Below are 23,556 nucleotides of genomic sequence, written 5' to 3'. Positions count from 1 at the left end.
TTTGAACAGAAACCATAGTGGCAATGGCTATATAAATTTGATGAAAGAAAGTTATTTTATTGCTCTTCTCTCTAATGCAGTTGAAAATTTAAATTAACCTCCAGGTTAATCGGTTTTCATCAAGTAATTATAAAATCCACACACAAAGGATTAGCAAGTCAATATTTAATAGTTTCTGGAGACTCTTGGATTTAAATTAATTTTTTATATTGCTATGGTCCTGGCAGGAAATCACATGTAGAAAAAGAAACGCGGTTGTTTACAGTAACCTTTATGTTTGTGAATTATTAATTGAATTTAAAGAATGTAGTGGCTAGCCAGAAGTTCAACAAAACCATGTGTTACATAAATGAGCTAACATCAGCAATAGATTAAGGAGAGCAGATAGAAAGAATTTCTTTACTTCATGTAAAGTTTGCATCTTCTGCTTCTTTTGTTAGATATAAAGGGAAAGAGATGGAGCTACCAATAGCAACATAAATGAGAACAGCTTTGCTCTGGGTCTAGAATGACTGATGCATGTGTCCTCTGCTCGTTTCCTTGTTAGGGCTCACAGCCAAAAGAGATTCCCATTTTAAGTACCAATTTCCCATTGAATTATTCAAAATTGGAGCTGCCTGATATGAATGACTTCCCTTGAAATGAAATTATAGTTAGACTTCCAGGCTTACCTATAAAACTGTAAATGCAATAATATGTATGCATGGGCATGCTACTAATTTTATTGAAGACTTAACCAAGCTTTCTATGCAACTAATGCAAATCATTAGAAGTGTTAACATAGGCATGGAATAATTCTTTGGAAAGGATTTTTTTTTTTTTAGAGATATGTCTTGATTTTAACCCTTAAATTATTAGTGACTTCTAGGAGGAAAAGGCAAGAAACAGAGAAGCCACTAGAAAGAAAATTGGATCATAGCCTTGTGAAAGAAACGAGTAAGGAAATTTATTATCGATTTCCTTAGAAACTAAATTTTTTTCACATTGATGCTCCAAAGTTTATATGAAAAAAAAAATGTCAGTGTGACAAATTGCACAGAGACAAGAGAAATTAATTTGTATTTGAATAGACCATATTATTATGAACATCTTGTACAACTGAATTAACCCTAAGGCTTCTGGTTCTTAATTCGTGAAAAGTTCAGATTACTTGTGGGACTATACTAGACCCAAATCAAAAGTCTTTTTAGGTCATGCCTCCCATCTTCATGATCCCTTTTTATTTGGGAAGCATCCTTTCTTGAAGTGGCTACAAAATGTTCAAGTCTGTTCATCCCTCCACCACATACAGCAAGCTTAAGAGCTGTCTCATTATAGTAGTGGATTGCCTTCATGTCTCCCCAGTCCGTAAGAGAAGGAAATCCCTGCCTCCCTTCATCCTCTCCACATAGTGTTTAGAGAAGGATAGCCTATGCTTCTACATGATAATGCTTGATGATCAGTGTTTGTTGCAAAAAAAGAATGAGTATCCTTCCTTTCTTTGCCTCTCTCCCAGCCGCTCATTTCCCCATTTCCCCATTTTAACCTGTGCAAGGCTTTGTAGAGAGCTGCGGAAATGCTGGGCATGGACTCACATCTCCACTCCCCTTCCCTGGGTGATGTGGAGGTTCTGTTGGCACCTGTGCCCACTGGAGTTCAGAACTGGGGAGAGCTGATCTAACTGTCTCTAACTAATAGTTTGGAAAAGCAGCTAATTAAAGTTAAAGACCCCAGAAGCTTTATCTCCACACACTTAATTTTATCTTTTTTTTTTTTTTTTTTTTTTTTTTTTGCAGCTTAAAAAAACCTGAGGTTTCAAGTTACCCAATATGACATGAAAATTATATTAAAAATAATGGGAAATAAATCATTAGTTATCCAATTCTCATGTTTCCTTTCTCATCTTTCTGGGTAGAAGCTTTTGTTGCTTTCTGTGAATGAAAAGGATAATGTATGTATTGAATGTAGGGGGAAGTTAACGTAGGTACAACTTTAAGAAAGAAAAGTACTAAAGAATAACTACCCACCAGCAAGGAAAAGTAAATCCAATGGGATAAAAATTTCAAACGAAATTACTGGTTTCTTGGCTTCTACTCTGCCACTGGGCACCTTTAGTTTAAACAAATAAACAAACAACAACAACTAGAAGCCTCCTTTAAATTTCACTTAAAAACAAATACCTCATTGCAAATGCTTTTACTAGTAATAAAAGACAAAAACAAACAAACAAACAAACAAAACATGTCTATTCTCAAAGGAGGAGTCAAGGATGGATGGTTCAGTACCTAACCTCCCTCAGTAGAAGCTTTCAAAGGTTTCTAAAGACCCTGGGCTGATGCTTTCACACCTCGCTGGTGGGCTCGGGCATCCCTGAGCATGCTTCCCTAACATCTACGGCCTGTCCTGTTTTGTGTGCACGCACAGAGAGCTGTCATAGTCATGTGTAATTTGTTTTGGAGTGCGATGTATTGCTCTTTTCTGAAACTTTTTTCCTTTCTTTCTTTTTTCTCCCCACTTGTCAACTTTCTGCATTGGCAGAGCATCTTGGGATTGAATTTATGGGTATGGACCAATCATCATTCCTTTTAGCCTGCAGAATGTAGAGCCTCTGAACTGAACTCTCCTGCCCTCCCTGTTCTTCCTTTTCAGTTCCTAACTAATTTCCTTTCTCTTTAGAAGGGATCATACAGCTATAACATGGGTTTCTCTGCCTTCAACATATGACTAGTTTATAAAAATGTTATGGAGTGCAGCAGTTTTTAAATTCCAAGCCTACCTTCACTTAGAGGTTAAAATGTCCCTCCTGCTGCAACTTGTCATAGACCCTCCTCTCCCCGTTTGTGTAACTCATTGATTGGACCATGCTGTTAGGTAAGAGCTGGGGTAAGTTGGAGTGGTGCATAGGCTACAGAACTCAAATGAGAGGCCAGAGGACAAAAAGGTTTAAGAACACCCACATTAAAAATAAATAAATAGCCCAATGACAGTTTCACATATAACACAAAAGTCATCTATTTAATGTGGCAGTTAATAGAAATGTCTTATATTGCCGTAGTCTGATATGCATGGAGTTGCTCACCCAGATTTCTTGAAGACACTCAAGTATGATTCTAGTCAACTTTATCTAGAAGCAAGGAAATAGAAAGGAGATGATGTTGTTTTAGGTGGGCACTCCAGTGATGGTGGAAGTACATCACTAAGGTTTGGATGAGCCAGACAAGTCATCATATAGAAGACTTCACACTCTAACTATCAACAATGTTCCCAAAGGCAGATGAAGTGTAGGCATATTCCTATAGGAACCAGAAACTGCAACCTTTCTGGGCTCCAGGTTCTTTGTGAAAGCTGTGTGAAAGACTAGAACAGGGTCTTGGGTCAATGACACCATGGCCTAATTAACAAACTGTTTGGTGCATGGTGGCATGGAGATGTGTAAAAAGTGTGTCCTGAGGCTGCTCTCCCCTTTTGGCTGACATCACATCTATTCAGAAACATAATGATGACACAAGAACACACAGGCATCTCTCGAAGGTACACGGAGATGCTCAATTGCCATCACTCTAAGAAAATAAAAATTTAAGAAGAAAACTATCAGATTTTTTTTAAAAGGCTCAAATTTATGTGAATGGGCTTTTTTCTTTTCTTTTCTTTTTTCTTTTTTCTTTTTGCATTAAAGCACACACACACATACACAGAGTATCATGGGTTCTTCCTTTCTCATAGGAAATATCCCTCTGTCAGAAATCTCACAGAACTGGCCTTTCCTGTGGGAAACCAAAAGCCAATCCCTCAGAACTACCTCTGTTACTAGCAGAATTTCCCCACTTGCAGCTTTATAGTCTGACTCTAGACTTTACTATTTTGATTTCTGAACAGTGGAGTCAAATAATTAAGCTACGTAAGTACTCCCTTAGCTTTTCTCACAGTTCATAAGGGCCATGCGCTGTTATCCACACATCTCTAAGGCTTCTTAGAGTGTAAGGCCAGTCCATTATATCCTGAAATAACTCCTGACCTTAAGGGTCATTTAAAAATAAGAGAGTAAGAATGGCTCTGTCTTTTCTCCTGGACACATTAGAATGAAAATGTGTTTGATGTGACTCATCATGGTCTGCCCAGCCAAACCAGAGACACTTGGAGCAGTTCCACTCATGAAGACAGGCCAGACCTTTGGGATGATTTTGAGTATTAGCTCAGATTTGCTCTTGCCTTGTGGATACAGTCACGCAAGAATAAAAAATTAGTAATAAAAAAAAATGAGAGGAACAATAGGCTAAAATAACATGCTGCTTATCCAAGTCTTTTATTTTCTTTTAGCATTCATACTGTGGATGCAGCAAAATCCTGAAAAAAAATATCAAGAAGAAATTTAGCTGAGAAATTTGTATGAACACAGATATGATATGAACACAGAATTGAATCCTGTGTCTGAGTTGCTTGTCTTAAGCTGGCTCCTTTCAGCTGCTTTGTCCTTTACTGAGCTTTCTAGCCACTGAAATCATTATTTTGCTCACAAACAATAAGAGTAGGCTGATCACCAGATGCTAGCGGGTCCACATATCCAACTCCTTTCCTAGTTACCAACAACCAAAACAGAGCTTGTTACAGTAATCCTTGAGAGTTTGGCAGGGGGACAGGGGGACAACCCATGACAACCCCAATGCTCACTTCAGTCCTTTTATATATACCTTATTTATTTCCTAGCTTTTCAAAGAGTAAGGTATTGAGGTGTTAGTGAAAAGCTGCAACCAAGGGCTTTCCTACCCTCCCTCTCTTTCCTCTCATCCATTTGTGAAACCAGAGCCAGGATCTCATATGTTCTAGACAAGCACCCTGCCTCCAAGCTACACGCACACCAGGCCTCATTGACTTTAAAGGAAGAAGTCTGATAGCCAAAAGGGGAATCCAGGGCCTGCCATTTGTTGATGACAATGCTAATGCTCCATTTCATAACCAATGTGTGCTTCTGTGAAGGAGTCCTTGGAAGGAAGAGCACTGAGATATGGTTGTGCTGTGTAGACATACACACTAAGCACCATTTAGGATGCCAGGGAGGGAGGCTGTGGCATCATCCATTCACAGATAACACCTCATATCCCCTGCCTTGGTACATCTGGGGGTATGCAAGAGGTCCAAGCAGTTAACACATAAGCACCCCTCCCCACACTCCTATCATCATTAGACTTGTACAGCGCACACACAAACACAGCAACTCCACAACACCAACTGTATGTCTCCTGCACACTGTGGCACCGCAATACACCAACTGCTTCGCTTTTCTAATCATGGCTTCCACGTCACAGCTAGCCTAGGTTAGGAGTTATGCTGTATGGGTCACCCCTTCCCACTTTGTACCCACCTTTTCCTCCCCACCCCCACCCCAAGCATCTCCTCAATCTGGTTTTCATTTCCTCATTTATTTTCTCCCTTAATATGAGGCATGCTGTGCCAGGGACTCCAGGTGCCTCCCTAACGTTTAACCTTCCTTTTCCTTTGTATCTGACTTTCTCACTCTCAGCCATTCTTTCAGTCCGTCTATCCACTTGGTTTGTTTTTCCTCTCCACCTCCAATCCTTTCTGTTTGTTTTTGTATAATCTTTTCAGTGTTGTAATCTTCTACCCGCTGACTTCTATTCTCCTCTTAATGATGAGTGCTCTATTAATTTGATTTGACAATGTTCTTGACCTGTTAACCGGGATTTGATTACCATGGACTTGGCTTGTAGGAAATGTTTTCTTTCATGATAAGATCCTTTAATTGATAGAAATTAAAAGTCACTTATTCATGTTTAAGAAAACTTCCTGCCCCCTCTCAATGAGGAGAATAATATAAGACTGAACATATGATGGAGTATTCACTCTGCATATCTCAGATATGGATGCTCAGATAAGGATGTTCCATTTGTACAGTACTCTCCAGTTCTTGCCCAGGTTATTAATTTTAATGGCAAACACACCAGTCTCCATGTGTTCTGGGCAAACATGGGAAGATTTTCAAATACATACAATCAGATGATTGGAAGCTCAGCGGCTAAAGGATCAGCATCCACAGTAAGTCTGCAAATTTTGTTAACAGCCTGACTCACCTGTGTCTAAAATCAATCAAGCCATTCTCCAAAGACACTCATTTTTAACTAGAAAAGTTTTCACACATTACAGACTTACTGCATCTGGAGTAGAGAGGTACCTGCAGCTCAGAGTACCACACTCACGCTCTTAGAATAGTCAAGCTGCCTGATATGGGATTATGCAATCTGGCCCAAAGTATACATCATTTGTGTTAATGATGGGCTTAATGCAAGTTGGATCTCTGACTTCAACTAAGAGCGTAATAAGCATTTTCCTCCAAAGAACAACTCCCTTCTGTGGCTCAAGAGTGCCCTACCCACCATGTTGGGTTTTCTCTGGCACAGCACCCTGTTCCCCCACAATATACCTGTTTCTTCTAGTTCATTTTCTCTAAACTTACTAACTACAAGCCGAGTTCATATTTGCAATTACTTTCGAATTCAATTTGTTAAATGTAGACATGTCTCTCTGTAAAGACCACTGGATATGAAGTGATGATTTAAAACTTAAGAAAAGTAGAAAGATCACTGGGGTGGAGGGTGGTAAACTGAGGAAGGATGATTGAGGGAGGAAGAAAGGAGGGTCTCCCTAGAGCCAGTCTTAGGTCTCTTTATCTACCTTGATTCCTGTTGTCTTTGCAAGAGATTTTTTTATAGAATATTTAATAAATAGAATAACATTGATATAGTTTTGATCAGTTCTTTTGTAATGATGTCTATGATTTTTCTCATGTAATATCTTATATATAATAGCTGGTAATTAGAGGAATCATAAAATATAGTATGTTTTTAACTTTCAATGCCCTAGCTAGCTTGTTATTTATGCTCAAAGTATAGTCCAGAACATATTATACCTTAGACATGAGTGTAAATGTGAAGTATCATCAAGTGTTGATTGTCTTGTGGACATGGGTAATGTCATGAAGCATGCCACCTGTTTGGTTGTAAGTCCTGGTGGTGGTAGATGACATCAATGACATCTGTTCTCACCCTTTTCCAGAAGCGGAGGAACTGTACCAGAAGAGGGTACTGACAATTACTGGCATCTGTATCGCCCTGCTGGTGGTCGGCATCATGTGTGTGGTGGCCTACTGCAAAACCAAGTAAACCTTCCCCTCGTCTACTGCCCTTGATGTAGAAGCATCTTAGGCGAGCAGGGCTTTGTAGTGGCAGATCCCATGCCTAAGTATTGGGGGGAAAAGGAACATAGGAACTTACATCTTTATGTTCCAGAGCGAGTAATATACATTGTGAATCTTTGTGAATCTGTTTGTGTGAAATTAGACAAATTTCTCAGCGACTGTGGCTTTGTAAATGGATAAAAGCATATATAGGATTAGCATTCCATACAAGCACTTACTAAAAGTGTAAATGCCAAAAGGGGTAACTGGGAGGGGTCGAATTTTAAGAAATAAAAGAAGCACTTTATGGTATACAAAATACAGAGTTTGAGGGGATTTTGTTTTTGAGAGATAATATGATTATTTCTTAATTCTATTAGGTTTCCAATATAAATGCTCTATAAATGTGCAGTGTATAAAGGGATTTTTGTGGAAGGAGAAGCAGTCCATATTTGTTTGGAAAAAAGTTAAAAATAAAATCTTAAAGATGTATGGTCATCATGCTTGGCCTTCTCCAGGTATCCATGTTAGCACACACGTTGGCTGACTGATGCATCCCTCTCTCCGCTTAGGAGTTCTTCAAGTCTAAATGTAATGCTCAGTTAATAGAGTGTTGTTTGCATTTTGCTTGATAACATAATATTTTCCGGTCAGAACTGATCACACGAAATTTCTTGATCTTAATGTTGTACTGGAAAACAGAGCTAACATGCAAATTTTTTGCCCCAAAATCTACAGCATAAATTATGTTTTCACAGTATCCAAGTAAATTAATTAATTAATTGCTTAATTAATTTGAGCAAAGAGTGAGAGAATCAGACAGTCATGGAATTGGCATCGTAAGTCTTATTAGATTCAAATTTGAATATTTACCACTTTTTTTTTTTTTTAACAAAAAGGCATTGCAAGTATAGAGTCTTGTTAAAATTGTGCTAAAACATAATGGCAAACTACACCCAAAGTTCCACAGACATGCATGTGATAGCCACAAACAGTAACTGTATAAGATGTACAATTGAAAAGCTCAATTAATTTTCTTAAGAAATCCACAGGAAAATTTACAAATAGAATCAGCCTCATTAATCACATAGTACAAAGTATATAAGACCAATGGCTATCTGTATGATTTAGACAAAGATAGTTGAGAGGTTAGCCAAATACTAATGCATTTGGGTTTTTTCTCCTTTTTTATTTTCCTTCAGTACATTTAGCTACATTTCTATAAGAATTCCATCTAACAAAACCTGTTTTCTCAGGATGTGTGATACTGCTAATTCTGAGACAGAATTATGAGACAAGTGTCACATACTTCCCTTCGCTCATGATCATCACCGTCTGAGTGCCTCAAGTTATTCATTAGTATTAATAGAGTAAAGATTTGGCTGTAGGGAATAAAAAAAAAAGGATGAGAAACAAACATCTCCTTTTTCCATATCCAGGAAACAGCGGCAGAAGCTTCATGATCGGCTTCGGCAAAGCCTTCGGTCAGAACGGAACAACATGGTGAACATAGCGAATGGTCCTCACCACCCAAACCCACCACCAGAGAACGTGCAGCTGGTGAATGTATGTTGACGGACCCAGTGAGAGAACCAAGCATGTGTTTACTGTTCAGACACACTGAAGTCAGGTTTTCTAATCTGAGACTCTTTACCTGCTGCCAGTTAGCACAGTAGTCTTCCAGAAACCCAAGGTTTGGCCAGGAGAAAACAGGGATGGCCTTTTTACAATGGATCCAGTTATTAGCACATGTTTCCTTACACTGTAGCATTTAAGACATTGAGATGATGCTTGGTTTGTCCTTCAGGAGTGCCTAGAAAGATGATAAACATGGCATAAGTCATAAAGAATAAAATCATAGTCGGAAGGAATATTTATTTTCAGTCATTTGGGAATGAATGCTATGCCAGTATATCTCTGACTCATAGCAAACCAAGCAAAGGACTTTGAAATGTTTTTATTAGGATCCCTTCATAAGGCATGTGATTTTCAGATTCTGGTGTCCTTGAAGAATTTAGAACATGGAAAAGTGGGAAACTTAGAGCAAAGCTAGGAAAATGTAATACTTGAGTATTCCTTGCCTCCTTCTCTGTGATGCCACAGCCTCCACGTGAAGTGAACCTTCAGTCATTCACATATTTTGTTTTTATTGTACTAGGCATGTAACTTCTAAATTTGACTAGATAGCCTACTCCCTGAGACTGGGAACATACCATCATTGAGTTCTTTGTTATAGTAAATGATCAGGCCTAGCCCTCTTCCCAGATCTCATTGATCTTCATGTTCCAGCACAATTCCCATTCTTTCCCTTGGAATGTGTTGTTCTCTTAATAGACATAGCTTAAAAGTTGCAATACCATTTTCCATCCTGTAAGAGAAGGTAAGGTGTGTGTTTAGGGTTGAGAAGATTGGTCATAGATTCACGTCAGGAACTGGTGGTTACTACTGTACTCCCTAGTCTCGTAACATGGAATTCTGGGAAAATGATGGAGCAAAGCACTAATAGCTTTTGCTTCCCTCCCAATAACGGCGTTCATTAGAATGTTTCCAAGGTCAATAAAAGCACTCATTGCCAACATAACTATAACATTTAATATATAGTATATATAATGTAATATGTATATATTATATAATAGTGTGATATATTATCCTATACAGTATAATATATAATAGCAACAGGACCATGACTGCTTGGATTTCAATTATAGCACAAATAACTCCTTTCAATGTAATTTCTTAGTTATATCTGGCCCCAAAACAATGCCTACACCACTAAAATAAAACAGTTGGTCCAACGCACTTAGGGAGTTCTTAATAATTGTTAAATAGTATTTTCATTAGACCCACTGGGTTCAAGGTGCTTCCAGAAGGCAAGGGTACCAAAGTGGCAGCGGTGCAGCAGTTGTCCCCAGGAAGATCCAGAAGGGAAAGTATCTCCACAAACAGAGGCAGCCTACAAAGTTCAAGTTGTGTGTTTAAGGCCTTCCATGATGGTCAGGTCCTTTAGAGCCCTATCTCAGCAGACATTAGAGTCCCCCACCCCACTCATTTCTGTCTATTCCTTTTCTCAGGGTTTAACTTCTTTCACTCAGATTTTTAGACGTACAAAGGGCACCTGCAACAATTTAAAAGGAGCTTTAAAAACATCAGCATCTCACTGTTAGCAGTCAGTAAATAGCTATTGTGCTATGCTGACAAAAGTAAAGATGACTCACTAAAGCTAAAGCCCTGCGTATAGCATGGGGCCTTGTTCAGACCTTGAAAATATTTTAAGTCCTTGAAGTAGCACTGAGCAAGTTAAAATCTTCAGCAGTATTTGTAGGGCCAGCATAGGCTTTATGAAATTAAAAAAAAAAAAAGATTTAAAATACCAAAGTTCACATTTTTCTAATGACATGGAATTTGAAATAAGTCAGACTATATGTACATTTCCACCCCCAGATAGAAGTTAGTTTTCTTGGCCTAAAGAAATGCAGCCAAAAATAATACTGGACACAATGTTTGGGGCATTTCTGGTATCAGTTGGAACTGAGAGAAATGAAGTTGAGATTTTAGGATCTGTCTTGTGCAAACATTCAGAACGGGATTTGTTCAGGCCATGTATCTGACATCAAAGCCAGAGTAGCCAGAAAAGGGCTCACCATCTGGCCAGCTGAGAGAGATAACCTGAGCATATGTGTGAGAACTAATTAGTGTATTTGTGTTTTGACTTACATGAACTTTCAAATTCTGCCTCTTTGTTTATGCAGCAATACGTATCTAAAAACGTCATCTCCAGTGAGCATATTGTTGAGAGAGAAGTGGAGACCTCCTTTTCCACCAGTCACTACACTTCCACAGCCCATCACTCCACGACTGTCACCCAGACACCTAGTCACAGGTATGAAGGGGAAAAAATGACAGAAGAAAAAAATGTCCTAAGCAGAATTTATTTTGTTCATTAATCCTTTCTATCCATTCCTAACAAAACAGCAAAGGCGACAGTTTAAAGCAGTAAAATGGACAGGCTGTGAATGTTAATAGATTTTAGATATAAACTGCTTTTACCTTGTAAGCGTAAACCTAATGTGTCCATTACAGACAATAAAAAGTGGTTAATAATTATTACCTTGTCGCCTTGCTGTTCCGCAGTCTAGAAATTGCCTTGATTTATGCCCAGCTACTCATTGGATTGCTGCTCACTGCAGGGAAAAAAATCTGTCTAGATTCATTGTGATACTTAAAAATTTGTTTCTAAAGCTTAGACTGCCCCGGGAAGTACCCCCTGGAAATGCCTACCATAGCTGGGCACTCCGTTCTTAGATCCCCTGGCTGTGATGTCATGCTGGCTGTGCTCACTCTACCAAGTACAACAGCAGACTTCCAGACATAAGGCACACAGCTATGCCGTTGGTTAGCCCAAGCCACTCAGTACCATGGGACAGCACTAATACTACATCATGTCATTTGATAAAGATTTATGGAATGAATGAACAAATTCATAATCTATGTGCTCACGAGTCCAATCTGAATCGGGATTCCCTTTACAATAAAGATCTTTGTATCATTTCTGGGCTACTGATGTATCAGTCAATTGAAATGTTTGCCACTTTTGTTCTTTGCCATTTTTCCACACAAAATGAAGGTAATCTGTCTCACTAGCTTTTAACATTTCTTCTCTACCCAGCTGGAGTAATGGGCACACGGAAAGCATCCTTTCAGAAAGCCACTCTGTAATCATGATGTCATCGGTAGAGAACAGCAGGCACAGCAGCCCAGCCGGGGGCCCACGAGGACGGCTTCATGGCCTGGGGGGCCCTCGCGAATGTAACAGCTTCCTCAGGCATGCCAGAGAAACCCCTGACTCCTACAGAGACTCTCCTCATAGCGAAAGGTAAAACCGAAGGGCAAAGCTATCCTGGAGCAGATCCTCATTCAGTGAGAGAATCCCATGAGCACCTGCGGTCTGTCCTAAGGAAATTCATCCTTATATAAAGGGCGTCATCAATTCCCTGACGCTCCTAGTTGATGACGTCATCCTCTTACTTTGGCTGAACTCCTTCCTCTTGAGCTTCTCCCACCATCCCAGTGGCTGACAGGCAACCAACTCCTAATGAGCTGGAGTGACGTAATGTGGAAGGTACAGCCGACTTGGAGTTCTCAGACCTGACCCTAGGTTCAGACTCACTGGGGCCTTCCTCTCTTCAGGTGTACCATTTTAAGGACCCTCATCTAATTCCAATCGGCCAGCTGTCCATTCTCTACCTCAATGGTTGTTCGGCCCTCGTCTTCTCATGCTCTCACTACCCTACCTCTAGCCTCAGTTAAATCAAGTCAAGGGCTGTGACATTGCTGATGGTCAGGGGGAATGCCTCCTCCTGTCCTACCACATTGTATCCATGTATGAAATCCCTAGAAGTCATGGGTAAATAAAGGTGTTGTGTAATGAGCCTGGCAGCCTTTATAGGTGAATTTTGAAGCAGATATTGCCTCCGATATTACCATCAATCCCAAAATGTTTGCTTTCTCTTTTGGGGGAAGTCCAATTTGGGTTGGAGAAGTGATGACAGGAGCACACTAAAGGACAGAAAGAGAGTAAACTCGGAAAAGTACTAAGTAGGAACCTTGAACTTGGACATTCTCTTTATCCATTTGCACCTATGCTAAATAAAAGTCATGGCCAGCTGACCATTTAGCCTATCTGCAGGCTGTTACCTATTGATTTTCCAATCCAGTTCATTTATTTTCTCACTGTTATCTCAGTTTAGGCTATTTCCATTGACTAAAGGGTCACTAGAATGCCAAGCCCATATGTATTTTTGCAGTTACATGGGTGGAGATGATTTCAAAGAACTTCTTGCTCATGGACCTGGAAGTACAACCAAGAATCCACAGGGGGCTTTCAGGTCAAAGAACCTGCCTGCTGACCACCTTGTCCCCAAAGCAGTTTCAGAACAGAATAGAATTTATGAATTTAGCATTCTCTTTATAACATATCTGCTTCCGGAAGAGTGTGGTCTAAAAAATTGTTTAAAGCATTAACCTCGTGTAATTATATTTTTGTATATTGACATCTGCCCATCCTTATTCAGCCCTCTTAAAACATGCAAAGAAGGTAGAGTGGGGTTTCTTTTCATTACCATGGCTTGGTTTTGAGGGTTCTGTCTGCTAAAGTAGGCATCCAGGCATCACCCAGGTACTACCTAGAGTTACAAAACAGTCTTAAACTCAAAAGATCTTGGGGAGAAAAAGATGAATCACTTGTATGTGTTGGTTGAACTGTGACTAGCATGTCTCAGAAGGTCTAATTTAGGTACCCTCAAAAGATGTCTGCAGACTTTGGTCCCAAACATTTCAAATTCTGAGACACTTTTTCCAATTTTAAACACTGGTGGATCTCACTTCCATATCACCATGAATCATAGAAAAGTGAGAGAATTAATAGGCTTCCTCTTTCCGTTGGCTCGAGTTCAGAGAGCAGTATCCTGTGTCATCACAGGTCACATCAAATTAGACTGTGACTGTCAGTGTCAGGCAGAGTCACCCAGTTGCTGTGCACTACAAGCACCGTTTTCAAAAGATGAGGATGATGACTCAGAGTCAGCCCAGAGGACATACCCTCCTGTCTGAAGGAAGGTACAGTGCTGCAAAACAGGCACACGGTATCTGGACTGTAATGGTGGCATTATCCAACACAGCATGGCATGAGATAGCATGGTACACCAAACCCTTGTGTATACACAGAAGCTTACTAGGCACTTGTGAGGATGTTTGCAAGTATTTCTGGAAGGAAACCAAAAGCTGATGTAGTGTTGGGATTTGGATGAGAAATACATGGGAGATTGGAGTTAGTGTCCACTGTGGTGACATGAAACCAAATTATGGTTCCTCTCAGGCTTGCCTTCGGATGTATTACACCCTGAAATGGACAGTTGCAAATTGAATGTTAACTAGTAGCATTTCATGAAAATTTCAACTTAAAAGCACACAAATGTTTTACACTGCAATTTTTAAGTTACTATGCTCTTTTTTTTTCATAAGACATAACCTTATAGCTGAGCTAAGGAGAAACAAGGCTTACAGATCCAAATGCATGCAGATCCAGCTGTCAGCAACTCATCTTAGATCCTCTTCCATTCCCCATTTGGGCTTCATTCTCTAAGACCCCTTGGCCTTTAGGAAGGTATAGTATTTAAGAATACTTCTTTCCCTCTAAGTCCCCAAGCCTTGGTCTTTATAAGCTGAGATGTTCTTGGGAGTCCCCTTGTCTTGGCTCACATACTTTTATGTAAATTCATGATGAGACTGGAACTCTCAAATGCTTTAATGAGCTAGATGACTTAGCCAATCTTTGCATGATTCGTATAAGGAAACTCTTGGCTTTATAAGGATAGGACCCAAGGGTACTGCACTTCCTAGTGTAAAACTTACATATTCAATGATGACTGTTCTCTGATTATATCCCGTGGTGAACTCTGCCCCTACCCCATCCCTGTTCCGTGTCCTCTTAATCCACCACACTCATGCGGGATATTCTGTGCTCACACAGGTATGTATCAGCCATGACCACCCCGGCTCGTATGTCACCTGTAGATTTCCACACGCCAAGCTCCCCTAAATCGCCCCCTTCGGAAATGTCTCCACCTGTGTCCAGCATGACGGTGTCCATGCCCTCTGTGGCAGTCAGCCCCTTTGTGGAAGAAGAGAGGCCTCTACTTCTTGTGACGCCACCAAGGCTACGGGAGAAGAAGTTTGATCATCACCCCCAGCAACTCAACTCCTTTCATCACAACCCTGCACATCAGAGTACCAGCCTCCCCCCTAGCCCATTGAGGATAGTGGAGGATGAGGAGTATGAAACGACCCAGGAGTATGAGCCAGTTCAAGAGCCTATTAAGAAAGTCACCAATAGCCGGCGGGCCAAAAGAACAAAGCCCAATGGTCACATTGCCAATAGGTTGGAAATGGACAGCAACCCAAGTTCTGTGAGCAGTAACTCAGAAAGTGAGACAGAAGATGAAAGAGTAGGTGAAGATACACCATTCCTGGGCATACAGAACCCCCTGGCAGCCAGCCTTGAGGTGGCCCCTGCCTTCCGTCTGGTTGAGAGCAGGACTAACCCAGCAGGCCGCTTCTCCACACAGGAAGAATTACAGGCCAGGCTGTCTAGTGTAATCGCTAACCAAGACCCTATTGCTGTATAAAACCTAAATAAACACATAGATTCACCTGTAAAACTTTATTTTATATAATAAAGTATTTCACCTTAAATTAAACAATTTATTTTATTTTAGCAGTTCTGCAAATAGAAAACAGGAAGAAAAAAACTTTTATAAATTAAATATATGTATGTAAAAATGTGTTATGTGCCATATGTAGCAATTTTTTACAGTATTTCAAAAACGAGAAAGATATCAATGGTGCCTTTATGTTATGTTATGTCGAGAGCAAGTTTTATAAAGTTACGGTGATTGCTTTTTCACAGTATTTCAGCGAAACCTCCCATATATTCAGTTTTTGCTGGCTTTTTGTGCATTGCATTATGATGTTGACTGGATGTATGGTTTGCAAGGCTAGCAACTGTCCCTCTCTTTGCTTCCAGTAGCACCCAACCAGTACTGTCTTGAAATGGCACATCCATCCAAATACCTTTCTACTTTGTATGAGGTTTTCTTTGCTTTCCCAATACGAAATGAGTTCTCTCTACTCTGTCAGCCAAAGGTTTGCTTCACTGGACTCTGAGATAATAGTAGACCCAACAGCATGCTACTATTACATATAGCAGGAAACTGCACTAAGTAATGTTAAATATTAGGAAGAAAGTAATACTGTGATTTTAAAAACAAACTATATTATTAATCAGAAGACAGCTTGCTCTTGCTAAAAGGAGCTACCATTGACTTTAATTTTAACTTTTTAGTTATCGTTGGTCTTGATAAAAGTAACAGCTTTGAGTACAGCTTAGAAAAATGGGTTCTGGCTTGCTATCAGGATAAATCTATCAACATAGAAAGGACTCAGTTTCACTTTCTGTCTTGGGGAAAATGATCCAGCAGCTTATCTGTTGACCAACCAACCACAGCTGCTAAAGGTGCAATCCTTTCTGACATATTTTTTAACTGACTGGTTGTACCCTCTTCTTGGTTCCGGAAGAGGCACATAGTGTCATGAAGCCTCAGATCCAAGAGTACACTCAGCCATCTGCCCCAACCACTTGTATTGTACAATGTGCCTGTGGTGCATAGCGGTGACTTGGCCATTGTAGGAAAATGTTCCACTGGTAGAGCATTTAGGAGTGAGTGTGTAGAAGTCACAAGGGGAAAGCAGCTGCACTACCCAGTTGACATCTTAACTTGGTTTGGTTGGCCACTCCTTTCTCCCCATTATGTTTCTCTTGTGTTCAACATTGCCTTGATTAGGTCATAACTATGCATGGATATATTTTTTTGTTTTGTTTTTGGCCAGGAATGGCCAATGTGCATGTGATTTGTGATTAGCAAGAACTTTCCATAGTGGTGCCTCCCTAGGGAATATCAATAGCATTGGGAAGATTGCAGCTTTTCTTGCAGAAGTGACCCCCATTCATGGACTGATCTCTCTCCATAAATAGTCTGTATCTTCCATTTCTCTCCTCTAAGTAATTTTTCCCATACTGTCTCAAAAGCAAGACTAAGATTGGTTTAAACTTTGTGTGCTCTCTTGTGATTGGAAAGCCAATGGATGCTTATAGATATTAACATATGAACAACTGTTAATCCAGAGGGAAAAATGAAAAGTGGGTGGGTGGGTGGGGGGATAACCCCTCAGAACCCTGTTCCTGTTATCTGTCAGTCAAGACCGGAGCTTCCTGAGCGGGTTCTTAGGCATTCCATAGCAAAATGCGAAGGAGTTGAACAGAGGACTGGCAAAGTCAATGGCAATTATTGATTCTTGTTCTCAGTTGAACCAAATCTATTTTCTTTACCGAGCTTCGTTCTAAGTCAAAGGAAGTGATAACCCACAAGGAGATCTTAGAAAAATGCTGCAGACTGGCCACAAGTCCATGTGTTACACTCCTCTGTGTTTCTGAGAGAAGCTTGGCTGTAGGCCCCTTCAAGTTACTCATAGTATTTGAAGTCTCTCGTTTCTTGCCATTGGTCACAGGACAGTTCTCTGTGCTCAGAGCGATTTTTAATATTTAGTATACACAGAGGAATGAACCCCTGCAGGTGGAAGCCCAACGCTGACTTCCCAGTGTTGCAGAGAGTGGTTAACTCACCACAGGGAGGAAATGTCAGCCAGCTTGAGAATGTTCTCTCAAGGTTGCCTTTAAAGGCTCGACTCACCTTATCATTCAATAAAGAAATTTCTTTATTGTTATTTTAAAACTCTAAAAGAAATCAGTTTCAGATCTGTTAGTCACCAGGGTATTAAGAAGATCCCTTCTGAAAAACAGACTCCTCTGATAACATTTAAAAAAAAAAAAGGCAGCATTTTACTAGCATGAGAAATTCTACAATTTTTCCAGTTGCAAATATATGTGATTTTTTTTCTTCTGTGCTTTATCTGGTAATCTACAATTGCCACGGTAGTTGAGAAAGCCTTTTTCCCCAAGAGAACAAAGCTTTCCTTGAGGAGAAGAGCCACGTGGCTGCTCAGGGCTACCTGTTGTAGCCTCTGCATTTATATCTCCAGGAATGTCTCTACAGTGCTTCACTGCCAGGTCTCTCTCAAGCATCCTGTTGCTGAATCCAGGCAGAGCTGAAGCAGGCCAGAAGAATGCACACCTGTGCTCCTGGCATGTATGGAGATGCCTTGTATTTTAAGGGAGTACAAATTACTCAGAATTTAATAACAACTATGCTTCCTGGGTCTTAAATCAAAACTACTGAGAGTTATATAGTGGGATATAGTAGACACCAAACTCCCTTTGTACTTACTCAAGATTTGCTTTCTGTCCTGCTTTCCCTTCCATTCACCCTCCTACCCTCAAGAGTGCCTGGTGGACAGCCTTCTGCTTACTACAAACTGGTCCTCCATGTAAGAGAGAATGTATCTCAAGCAGCAATATGTCATCTCTTTCTTGTGTCTGTGTGACTGTCGATATGGGTGGAATCTATCCAGGGTAACTTTCTCTGTATCTATTCCTCTTTTGGCCTGAAGTTGAAGGTATCAGTGATATCACTGAATAAGGAAGATCTGGCCTTCCCTTTTAGTCCTGGCTGCATTTCCAGCAGCTGCAGAGATTTCTAGCCTCTAAGATCCATGAAACACTATGAAGAAATGCAGACAAAAGGAAATGGCCACACATCACAATTTCTAGTATATATTCTTTTGTAAATACACATTGTATAGTACTTAGATGTTTTCTTAAGTCATTTACTGTCTTTATGAATTAATGTTAGTTTTTAGTCTCTAAACTTACTGTATTACATTGTAAATAACATATTGTCCTTTATTATTTATATTTAAACATCTAACATAGAGAATTGTTTTCATATAAGTTTAAGATAAATGTTTAAAATATATGTTTTTCTTTGCTTTAAAATTATGTACCTTTTCCTTTTTTTTCCATTTTTTTTTAAAGAATAATTTATTGTTCAGGAGAAAGAATATATATGTAATTGAAACTATTTGAAGAATGCACATTTGAAGGCCATGAGGTACTGATAAACTAAAGAATTTATTATCTCAAATACTAAGCAATAAGTAATTGTGATTTATTTAAAGTATTGTTCATTTCCCAAGAAAGTCATACTGCAATAAAAATGCTATCTGTGGAGACATGGGTGTGTTGCTCAGCAGACGAGCATTCGGTCTGTCAGAGTAGCACTTTTCATCTTGCCATGCCTGCTATGCTATGGGCTGTGCTTCATGGAGCCCATGATCATCTTGTCTCTGTTGCTTTTGCCATGTTATCCATCCTTGAATCACCTCTCTCCTGACTCTGTTTACCACTTCACTCCTTGCTGTAGGAAACACAAAATCAAGCAATAGAATGTTTCATTTCACAGCCACCAAACTGCCATTCACAAAGACATCAGAGGGAAACACTGAATAACTTTCTAGATCCTGATTGTTGATCTATTCTGCAGTGACATCAAGAAACTTACTCAGATTAATGGCAATGACTGTGCCAATCCTATGCAATCATAAGAGAAAGAAAAAAAAAAGGAAAAGCTATCAAGGTTCAAATGATTCAACGGCCATAGTAGCTTCAAAGACATCTACGTTAAACTTCCCTATAATGTCTTTAAATTTACTACTCATCATGCACACCATTTTATGAGAAGGCTAAGGAGCAGTGGCTTTACTCTCCTCATTCTTTAAAAAAAAAAAAATCAAAATAATGCCCAACATACTGCTCAGGGAGGGGTCTATGCATGGAATATTCCTCACATTATAAGATTCATCATAGTATGGAGGCAGTGCTTTTTTTATTAAAATTAACCCTATGAAGCCATATTTTAACAAATAGATACTTTGTGTATAACTTTTATATATTTCAACCATTCTCATTATCTCAGAGAGATGGAAAGCTTTTAAAAGATGTGCAAATAAGCCAGCCTGCTTTGGAGTTTGAGCATAACCTGAGATTTCCCATCAGAGTATACCTTTGATGTAGACATGATTCCTGGAAACTTATAATAGTGGCACAAACATCACGTCCAAGCGGTTTAGAAGTCCAGGAGACTTAGTGTTCTGAAGCTCCATCATGAATGCACTTGCCCGAGCATCAGATCAAAAGATGAGAAAATATTTAAGTTAGAATGTGGGTCCTTTCCCCAGTTTATACTTACATTTGCCAATCCCATGCCCAAACTAAAAGCTGTAAGCAACAAATATCAGTAACTTAAGAGAGACTTGTGCACCTAAGCGGTCATGCTACTTCAGGCAGAAGAGTTACATAAAGCAAGGTAATGTAGAGAAATGAAAAGTGACTTCTAGTCAAACAAAGAGTCTAGATAATTCCATGATTCTTGAGTTGTTTTTGATTCTGGAGTGATAAATCTAGGTCAGTGCTGCAAACTAAAACGGAAGATGTCTGTCTTTCCCAGCTAGTCTGTCCAAGTTTCTCTTCTCTGCTTCAGTGATGAATCATCAAAGGGCTTAATGTCAAGGATTTGCTGATAAGACAAGTTGGCCTACAATCTAACCATTTAAGATATCGGGGGGGTGGGAAATGGGGCATCAGTTGATCTTAGTTAGCATCATGTTGCATTCTCTCATTCTGGACACTCTTCTGAAAGATGATGCATTAAAAATAATTTATTTAGGGACAGAGAGCTTTATGCCTATGAAGGGAAAACCTTTCCCTTTGTTTAAGAAGCTGCTTATTGTACCCTACAGGGTAGTTGTTAGATCAGGCAGTACGTGCTCTGTACATATCTGTCGGCCTTACTGATACCCTTAATCCTGCAACTTGTACACCTCCCTGGTTAGCTATTGCTATTTAACTGTGGTTGAATTAAAACTATAGCTGCTGTAGGAAAAGGATTTTATTACTGTAAAATATCATGACAACCTCTTTTTTTTAATAATAAAAATAAGAGACAGAATGGAGTGACGATTTAACCCAAGGATCTTTCTCTAAACATCCTCTTTCAAATGAACTTTCAGGAATGGAAATTTATGGGAGAAAATCTATCTCTTCCCACTCTGTTCCAACAAGGCTAAGGAATTAACATCTTTAATGCCTTATTGTGTATTCACATATGAAGAATTGAAGTACTAAGTATCAATACTTTTATACTGTTTATGACTGAAAATATCCTGTAACTTTTTTATTTGCTTTATGCTAGGGAAAAAATGGTAGAAATTTAGACCCAGGGAAGTTAGACTTCATTCTCCGAGCAATGTATCTACTGAGTTGTAGGTATGTTGTGGATACCTAATTTCTCTCAGTCCCTTCTTGCCAGTAGACTAAGTATGGTGAGCATTTTCATGTCCAGCTCTCCTTAATATAGTAAGAGTTCTATCTAAATCAACTTCTGTGTTAGAGAAAGGAGTCTTCCTGCCTTTGCTTTACAGATATTCTGGAGCCTAGGTTGCTTAACAGAGCAACTCTGTCCATCTTCTCTAGCCTCAGTTTTCTAAGGAAGTGCAAGTCCATCCATAAGAGTAAAGTCACAATTTTGGTGTGTAGGTGGCAAATTCTAGTCAAAAGAAGAGGACTTCCATGGTAAGAACAATGGCCCTGCCTCTGAAACTTTGTGAACTCCTGCAGTTTCCTCTTGCTGCCTTCCTCCACTCCAAGGTTGTGGTTTGGAGAGGTTTAAACTGGAGCACATGTTAGGAAATTAGAAAGTGTCTAGAACAGAATGAGTATTCAGACAGCTTCCTCTGCTACTCCTCTAGATCCTTAAGTTCAGAGATCGATATTTCTCAGTTTCAAATAAAGTATTCCACACTGCGTGAGCTGACCAAATAGACCATTTCACCAATCCCATATAAGAAAAATGCTTTTTTTTAAATAGCAACAAGTATATGTTGAGAAACAACATCACCAAAATAACATTCAACATAGCAAGTAAGATCTCTGTATGTTTTATTAATAGTTGACTTCTTGTGTACTCATGCCATTTTGTGTCAAGTCATTAATTTTTAGTGGCTTATGATAATCTCTGAGTATAAGATCACAGAAAATGAATGAGCCATGACTCATGATGTGGTCTTCATGTTGCCACCTTCAAACTTTATTGTAAATTTCTAATAGAATGATCAAACTACTCTTAACTCTGCAGACTGTCTTATCTATATACACCCACTGGCCTTAATTTTTTCACAGAAAGTTCACATATAGTCTGTTTCTTTGAAAATGTATAATCCCAGCCAAGGCCTCCAGGATGACAAATGAGAGAAGTTAGGCAAATATCAGATTAATACCAAACTCACATACCTTTGTTGATGTTCATACCCATCCCTATTATCTACCCAATAATTCTTGTAAGTTTTGATTCACTCTTCACTCCATGCATAAAATGAGGTCCTTCTCTCATCTATGTGATGCATTAATAATTTATAGACTTAAGTTGTTTGAATTCATTCTTTTAACACTTGATTCTGCAAAAGTGGTCCTTTATTTAGGCTCATGATATCTATACTCACACTTACAAATAAGCATTGTTAATAGCAATGGAGTCTGATATAAATGCTCGTGTATAATCTTCCCTTTAAATGAATCATTTTTAATTAAGAACAATTGTTGAACTCTAGTTTATCACACACACACACAAAAAAAACAATGCAAAAGAATATTTTCTTGTTTTTTAAAAATGAATCCTTTAGGTAGACACTTTGTGCCTCTGATCCTTAGCATCAGGAATTGAACATTGGTCATCACTGACTTTCCTTCTAAAGCGAGGGTCTTCTAAGCTTTTTAGATCTCTGCCAGGTCCCTGGAAATTTCCACTACTATGGCTATCCAGACTCTTGTGGTCCCTTAGAGTGGAGCCTAAAGCAGGCTTTTTCTCCTTTTCTAGGAAGAGGCTTCATTGAGATATCTATTTGTAGCTAGTAAGATATATGAACCCTTATCAGCTCCTCAGTTCTCTCCACCATGGGGATCGAGGGGGAGAGTGCTGCATGGGACAGCTCCAGTCTCCATTAACCACACCCTTCTGGTTAGGAGCTGCTCCTCAGCTCGCTCCACCATGGGGATCAAGGGGGAAAGAGCTGCATGGGATAGCTCCAGTCTCCATTAACCACACCATTCTGGTTAGGAGCTGTGGCTGCTGTACTTGCACAGGCACCCCTGCACAGCCTCAGCCTTCCCTCTCTGCTCCGCTCAGCATCTCCCTTCACTGATTGCAAAATACAAACATGCTACTTACCTTGAGGGATCATCTGCAGATCATACACATATATCAAACTTCCACACTGTTCCTCATAAAGATATGCAAATAGTATGTGTCCATTAAGATCTCTAAAATCATAAAACTATACAACCTTCATACCTTGATTTAAAAAAAAAAAACTAGAAAAGTGAATTTAAAGAGGATCCAAGGTAATGTTCTTGAGCTAAGATGCCTTCCTTGGTAGGCCCTTGGGGAAGATTTAGGCCTGGTGGTGTTAAGTCTTTTCTGCTACTTGGCCACAGACCTTTCTCACACGTGAATAGACAGTAGCTCCACCACACACTCATTTGGAGAGCAGTCTGAGAGGAGCTGGCTGTCTAGCCAGGAATTAGGAATAAGGCAATCAGTTTCTGTGAAGATGTTGACAAGGATATGTTGCGTGTTGCTCAGGTTAAAACCACATCAGTTATCATCAAAGAAGCAACTACTATTGGGAAATATCACTACATCTCATTAAGAGAGGCACCTGCCACCCACAGACTAAGCCACACTATAACACTATTCTACATGTCTCCCTCCACATCAACTGGGTGACAGATGACTGTCAAATCGTTTCATCTTCTCCATAACCTT

At 39.5% G+C, this 23,556-nt stretch overlaps 1 protein-coding gene across 17 annotated transcripts in view; it reads left to right on the top strand.

Moving 5' to 3' along the window:
* Nrg1 (neuregulin 1) overlaps nt 1-23,082 on the top strand; it is a 1,068,405-nt gene extending 1,045,323 nt beyond the window's left edge. For 7 of the 17 annotated variants that reach the window (XM_031339487.1, XM_031339489.1, XM_031339490.1 and 4 more), the window contains 5 exons: nt 7,048-7,150; nt 8,608-8,734; nt 10,918-11,048; nt 11,835-12,041; nt 14,697-23,082. In XM_031339487.1, coding sequence (XP_031195347.1) covers nt 7,048-7,150; nt 8,608-8,734; nt 10,918-11,048; nt 11,835-12,041; nt 14,697-15,351 — 1,223 coding nt within the window. In that variant the 3' untranslated portion in view covers nt 15,352-23,082. Of the gene's footprint in view, nt 1-858; nt 937-2,517; nt 2,542-7,047; nt 7,151-8,607; nt 8,735-10,917; nt 11,049-11,834; nt 12,046-14,188; nt 14,331-14,696 lie in introns of those variants that run through there. The other 10 variants (XM_031339492.1, XM_031339488.1, XM_031339484.1 and 7 more) reach the window with 7 other exon arrangements.
* Nucleotides 23,083-23,556: the final 474 nt, after the last annotated feature.

Source organism: Mastomys coucha, unplaced genomic scaffold (assembly GCF_008632895.1).
Source record: "Mastomys coucha isolate ucsf_1 unplaced genomic scaffold, UCSF_Mcou_1 pScaffold22, whole genome shotgun sequence".
Classification (NCBI taxonomy): Eukaryota; Metazoa; Chordata; class Mammalia; order Rodentia; family Muridae; genus Mastomys; species Mastomys coucha.
The sequence above is the reverse complement of the archived record's forward strand: the minus strand, read 5'-3'. Positions and strand labels throughout refer to the sequence as shown.